The sequence below is a fragment of the Cephus cinctus genome, unplaced genomic scaffold, assembly GCF_000341935.2.
Source record: "Cephus cinctus unplaced genomic scaffold, Ccin1 Ccin1_scaffold1978, whole genome shotgun sequence".
NCBI classification, from domain to species: Eukaryota; Metazoa; Arthropoda; class Insecta; order Hymenoptera; family Cephidae; genus Cephus; species Cephus cinctus.
Genome location: NW_014334080.1, coordinates 20,088 through 27,289, shown reverse-complemented (window position 1 = coordinate 27,289; position 7,202 = coordinate 20,088). Strand labels below are relative to the sequence as shown.

General features: G+C 39.7%; 1 protein-coding gene across 2 annotated transcripts in view; it reads right to left on the bottom strand.

Annotated features, from left to right (window-relative positions):
* The window catches only part of LOC107274004, a gene marked incomplete at its 5' end in the record, with an annotated part of 37,116 nt that extends 31,529 nt beyond the window's left edge, over positions 1-5,587 (bottom strand). The window contains 4 exon segments of one of the 2 annotated variants that reach the window (XM_015752714.1): positions 890-988; positions 2,232-2,410; positions 4,873-4,993; positions 5,223-5,587. In XM_015752714.1, coding sequence (XP_015608200.1) covers positions 890-988; positions 2,232-2,410; positions 4,873-4,993; positions 5,223-5,587 — 764 coding nt within the window. 2 annotated transcript variants of the gene reach the window in all.
* Positions 5,588-7,202: the final 1,615 nt, after the last annotated feature.

The window sequence follows — 7,202 nt, the reverse complement described above, 5'->3', positions numbered from 1 at the left end:
CCCCCTCCGCACCTATCTTAGTCCATAGCAATTTCTCCCTATTTCAGCTATATGAATACTTACCTATATCTACACTTGTCTGACTAGCTCCGTATGTTTTCACTACCTTGGCATTCACCTTACCTACTACGAGTCCTCTGTGTATGGCCTCCATTCTATCGTGATTTCCACCATACTCAAAGTACTTTGGACGGAGAATCCAATTACGTATGTTTACTCCATTTGTGGAGACGTGATTTTGATGATTGGATAACTTGAGAATCTGGTATAAATATTGATTTTGAGAATTTCGTTGTCTTTAAACATTCATGATATTCTTCTGCTCGTCCTTTCGCATATTTTGCTTCTTTACGAATATCGATTTCGCACCTACCTTCAATCATTATGTAATTCGTAAATACATTTAATTGGGGGAAAATGGAAAAATTGACGCTTTCAGCTGGGACTTTTAAAAAAATCCAAAAGCAGTCCGTGTAACAAACCTTCTCTCGGTAAACAGAGAATCCTTGGAATTTTTTGACAAAAGCTTCGCTAAAATCCTTAAAATCGTGCAAAGTGGGGTGCAGTAGTGATTGCACGTCATGCACAAACAAGCCTTGGTTAGTGCAGCTGGTGCATGGAAGATAGGGACATGTACATGTATGTATATATTATTTGCAGATGGCTAAATTTCAGGTGCAACTTCACTAAACTTATCTACGCAGGATCTTGTGTGAGCTGGTAACTAACTTTTTTTTTTTTTTTTTTTGTGGTGGTACTGGACATCCTATTGGTGGTACGTGATTCTTGCGGGTATTTATTTCATTTTGACATAACCGCCAAAGGGGGTAGAAAAGAATGCAATATTAAGTTTGAGGTGCATTTCTTGGGGGAAAAAAAAAAGCCTTACCACTACCAACATTGCCTGCCGAGGTGATGTTTGACGTCTGAATCTTCGTATTTGGTAGCATCTTGATCATCGGGTTGCTAGTTGTGGTTAAGGGTGGTCCTGCACAACAAACACGACAAAGCGAGTCCATCAAGAGTACTCGAGCAAAAAAAGAGACTAAAGTAGAAAAAGGAAGACACGAAAGAGCAAGATAGGTGAAAAAAAGTCTAACATAAAAAAGACGGAGAAACTTTTCTTAATTCTTTCATCTGTCACGGCTGATGACCGAATAATGAACAAAAATTAAATAGCAAATTTTCAATGGCCCACAATATATATGTATATGCATAAAAGTATGATAAAACTGTTTAGGGACTTAATTTCAACAGTGAAGCTGTCCTGTTTCTCTAGTCGTTTTTCTAGCTCTTTTTAACGCTTTTCTTTTTCCCCAGACTGTGGGGGTACGTTGAGAAGACGAGGGTAGCGCAGGGTACCCAGCGAAGAGTAGCCGGAGATCATTAATCTCTATTAAAAATGGCGGCGAATGCCGTGGCGCAAGTGGCGTGCCACAAGTATCGCTTGACTAATTAATGGAAAACGTTGGTATGATTGAGGAAAAGCCTAGGATGGGCGTGGAGGGGTGGCGGAGTACCTAGAATCAAACGAACGACATCCACTTGATGTGCCGTTGGATGTACATTGAAGACCCAGTGATATTAAGCAGCGGCAATAGCGACGTACAGGAGAAAGAAGAAAAAAAGAAAAGTAAATCCACTCGTATCGACTCCCTCTATTTCCAAACTAATCTTAAACACGTAAGGATATTTCCGATGCATAACCGTACCGTCAATATAGGGTTTACGACATGCAATTTCAAAAGCATTAAAATTTTGGTATGGACTGAGCTTGATAAAAAAAAATATATAAAATTTTAAAAAATTATAAACAATCTTTTAACGGGTTATACCCATGGTTAAAATTTCGCTTGTATGATCCTTACTGTCCTCTAATCGCTTCGCATTCCCCGTACCTCGAACAGCTTCTTTGTTTTTCCTTGGCTTTTTTATTTAACATTCAAGTAGCAGAAATTTCATCCGCGAGACCCTCTGGCGTCATGTTCTATAATCCTCTCGCTGTTGTCGCCGCCATTGTATTTCAATTTCCCTTCTCCACGCCAACCCCCCTATGCCTATTCACGCACCAGATTGCTTGGAATTTTTTTAAAATAAACAGCACCCTCGGTCGCAGTTATTAAAATTCTCACCGTTTAATCAAACGCTTACGTACAAACGCATGCATACTTTTTTGTTTCTCTTATATAAATACTTTTCATCCTTTTCATTCAAAATAATATTTTACTCACCGGAATAGTAGACGGTCTCTCGGAATACAGTGTAATTAGCATCAGGAATACCCAAGGTGCACTTGATAATAGCACTTTCAGGTAGATCCTTTTTGTCCACAGTCACATGGGAATAAACATTGAATTTGTGATCTTCCATTTTCGCGAACCTCACATTGGCGTTGAGATTTTCTAGTTGCCTGAAAATTATTTAAATATATATATATATATATATATATGTATATCCGTGTATCACTGATTTTTAAGGAAATCATAAATAATTATATCATTGAACATTACTGATTTTAAATTAAAATTCCTAGGTTAAACAAAAAAAAAAGGTTCACCAGAACGCTCAAAACTGTCCAAATTTATGTAGAACAAATTTTTGGTAAAACTTTAAAAATTCAAGAGACTATCCATATTCGATCATGCACACGTACGCACTATGAATATTTACATAAATACATATCCGGCATATATTTACATATTTGTCACTGTATATTTGTCGAATATATACATATTTCCATATGATACACGTTTATTGGTAGATATATCGTCGAAAATATACCATCATCCCCAAGGAAATTTTCAAACGAATCTGCATACCCCACCAGGTGTCAGTAAGCCGATCTATAGACCATGGGTTATACACGTGCGACTAACTCAACCTAAACTCACCACAAACTCGTCCCACACCCTCCAGAGCCATTCACGTGTCGTACGACAACCCCCTTATTATATATAGGTATATATATATATATATTTTTTCCACTATCGACGTCATCTCCCGAAGCGAAGCGTCGACGGGAATTAAAATATTATATCGAGACATCTTCGTGATACTAACAGTCACTTGCAGGCTTGGCTCACGTGACATAGCGTGTTACGTATATAAACCACGTGGTACCAAATGTCACCGATGATGCATATTAAAGCATGGAATATGATAACCGAGATGTGAAGTGATAGAACGAGAAGAGCGGATGGATAAAGAATAAAGGATAATGATAAAAGGGCCGGGGGGCCAAAAGGGGGTCACTTCGTTTTGAACCGTGAATCTGATGAGAGCGAGTTTTGAAAAGTGGTTGGCGAATTTTGGATTTTTGTGAGATAGTGATTTTGGACTGATACCGTGAATAGACGACTTGGCATTTCCCCCGGATTTTGATTTTTTGGACTGCGAGAACGCTACGAGAGAGCGGCCCAGAGAGAGAGAGAGAGAGAATTCAATTTATTTGATCAGGGCTTAAATCCCGTAGACCATAACATCATACAGTAACAATTTAGAGAATGTAATGTATAATATGAGTCAAACTCAATTTCAGTAACAGACTATATCATAAATCTCCACGTTAAGTAATATATAAGCAAAAATATGTAATTAGTGAATAGCACTAGTAGACAAAAGAAACAGCTATAATTAGTGTACCCTACATTCGGTAAATGTATGCACATATACTATCCACCCTACTGAGTAGGTGACAGCAATGAACAAAACGATAAGACTAAGGTGAACAATAATACTATAACTTATTACTAGTTAGAGTAAGGTATTGCTACATGACTTAATTTTAGTTGTACTGAGTGTGTCCGTGTTATTGATCCACAATTAAATAGTCACGCAGTCGTGCGCGAAACGTGGATTTAGTGGGAGCATCTCTGACAGTGGTTGGCAAGGAGTTCCAGAAGAGAGCTCCACTAACGTGAATAGCATGTCTATAACATTCAGTGCGATGGATGGGTACGATAAGGTCATCGTCCCTACGTCTACTAGAGAGAGAGAGAGAGAGAGAGAGAGAGAGAGAGAGAGAGAGAGAGAGAGAGAGAGAGAGAGAGAGAGAGGAGTAGGTGGATAGATTCGAAAAAAAAAACATACATGGAATATTGGATGATTCCATTAGACCCGACGTGGAATTACGGAAGAAGCTAGTGGTAAAATAAGATCGACGTTCGACGTAAGCCGGAAATGCATTCCTCTGATCTACGGGTGGCATTCGTACGCCAAATGGGAAAGCCAAACAATTTCTCTGCATCGATGGGTGACACCAGGTGGAAACTGGTCCGCGATTTTACACAACATGGAAAATGTATTCTTCGCAGTGATTCGTGTGGATGTCAATGTGAGAATTTTTTATCAGCTCACTTTCTCACACGAGCTTCACTCGGGAACACGTTGGCAACGTCGAAAGGCATGCGAATGAAGGTAGGGCTTGGCATAGGATTCAGGAAGTGACGTTTGCGAGAGTGCGAGGGAGGAAAAAATTGGGCCCAATTGGCCTGAAGAGGAATGTCTCTGGTCTAGGGGAAAGAAATCAATCTAGAGATGGAGCAAATAGAGACAACACGAGAATATGGTGAAATGAATAAAGAAAAAAGTAAGTGACACGTAAATATTTATGAGAAAAAGAAAACACGACTAGATAGAAGAAATGTCTGGTATAAATGATAAGGTGGCATATAGAATCTAATTTCTTTTAATGTCTCACGATTATTTACATACGTCATCAATCTCGGTGAAATGACTTTAAAATAATACGAGCTCATGTGGAAATGAGAAATCTACGTCGCAGCTTCCGTCGGGACGAACGACATTCGAGAGTGAAATAAAAAATCAAGTAAAAATATCTGACTTATGCAGAAGAGATTGTTAACCACTTACCCTATAGATATGTCCAGCGTGGGTTTAGGGTAGAGACCTTCGGCCATGCACATCGCTTCCAATCTATCCTTGTTGGTCTGGTTCTTTTCGCTCAGGATCAGGTCGAATTTATCTTCCGTCGCTGGAACAAAAATCGTGCATTAAGTCAACCTGGCTCGGTCGTTATTTTTTTTTTTTTCTCTAGGCGTGGAAGGTCGCTGCCGAGGGATAGGGACAGGGATGAAATATCGAAAGGGTCGTCTGGTAATTTTGAAAGTAGAAGAAAAAAAATGCAGGATTCTTTTAAGCAGCTAAGTCCAAAATGAATATTTGCACAGGTACGCGTAACAGTATGTATATTCAGTACTCACAATAAATAACCATTTTGGAAATTCCCTCCACCTCGCCCTCGTAGACAGATATGACGCACTTGTATGTCCCAGTCAATTCGACTCCAGGTCTGACGAACTTCAATGCTCTGTACATCGTGAGTGGATCATCGCTTGCCGTGTAATTCACGTCCACGTAATTCTCAAACTCGTCGGTTACTCGAGGTTCCGAATGGAGAATCCATTGATAGACTAACAGGTTACCATTATCCTTGTACCACTTGACCACAAGGCCATCGTGCGACGTATCTTCGAAGTCATAGTCGCAATCTAGTATTACGGATTCCACGTCGTCTTTCAGCAACGGTGGAACGATAATGTTCTTTAATCTCAACTGTATCGAATCTGTAAAATAGCAGAGGAAACAAATTGTTAGGCGGAGGATGTTGGAAATAAATATTAAAAATTCAACGGAAAGAGAGAAAACTTTTTTTCTTTTTTTTTGAAAAATTTACACAGAACCAGTAAAAAACGTTTCACCTGGATTGTACCCCCCACACCCCAACCCTCTTGCCGCTAACTATACGAAACAGCATTTTTCTTTCTTTTTTCGCATAAACTTTTTTATTCGCTTCATATAACTATTTCGAGCATCGTTGGTTCCTTTGATCTATCTTTTACTGTCGCTCCTTCTCGCTCGTATGATTGTCCAGTTTCGCAGTCTTCCTTTATGTCGTTTATACGACGTTTAAACTGTCGCGAAATTTTCAATTGAATTTATTCGAGTATTTCCTTCATCTCTGTGTCTCGCTTTACGAACGTATCGAGTGCCGCCGTGTTTTTCGGTATGATATTACTTTTTGGAGAATTTCAGCCGTTCGTAGCCTCCTTGAAAGAGTTCGCAAAGACGGGAAATATGCTGATTACCCCGCTCCTGGTAGATAGGACGAATATGAAAAATTCGAATTTGAAAAATCCATATTTAAAAAATTAATCACGATTAATGATGGCGCAAGAATATTTAGACTTACCGATAATGAACTGTCATTAAGTCATCAAAGTGTTTATCAAGTCCTTTGTTACCTTAACCACATAATCTCGCGTTAATTGCTTAATCACCAAACGACTAATCTATCTGGTAACTCGGTGTGGCGGCGGTGAAGACGGTGGTTGGGGTATAAGTAAAGTGCGAGGTTGGTATGCCTGAAGAGGGGATGGCGGGTATGAGGTTCTAATCTGGTGGCAATTATCTGTAGGGTTGAGACGAAGGTGGTGAGGGATGATTGGTTGATGGCGAAGGTGTCGGGTGGGCCAGCGGGGTGGAGGATAGGGATTTCCAGGTGGCGGTACTTCAATCTAGGGACTTTTTTTTTCAGGGTTTTTTTTTTACAGCGAGGTTAGGCGCGTCCATTGTTCCTGAAGGTGTTGGCATTGATTAAGTTGGTCGCATGCAAATCGTCCGTAGCCAACCCATACCTATCAACCGTTCGGTAAGGTTGGCTACCATGATAGGTATATAGCCAGCCAACCTTTCAGAAGGGTTTCCAACACCATTCAGTCGCTAACCACCCTTTTATCAGCCAGATAAACCACCCCCGCAACCACCGCCGCTTCTGAGGCGGTTCGCGTAATTATACGCAATTTATCATAATTGAGAACGTTATCGTACTTCGTCATCAAGGGTATATTGCGATAACTGGTCAGACAGAATTTCACTGCCAGTAACTAGTACCTATTAAAACTGGCATTTCCTAGCGATAGACAAAAGTACGATAAATATATTATCGGGAATGTTTCCTTATCGATGTATTGCGGGTAGGATACATTTTAAAGGTCGCTGTCTGATCTAGAAAAGTTAAAGACATGGAAAACTTTGCATGTACCAAACGTTTTAATGCTTGTACGGGTTCTTTTTGGTAAAGAAGAAAACAAAGATAAACATGTCAGATAAAATAATCCCCGAGATTATGGGAACCGTTAAAATCTTTCTAGATTTTACGAAGTGTACTAACGGTACCTGGG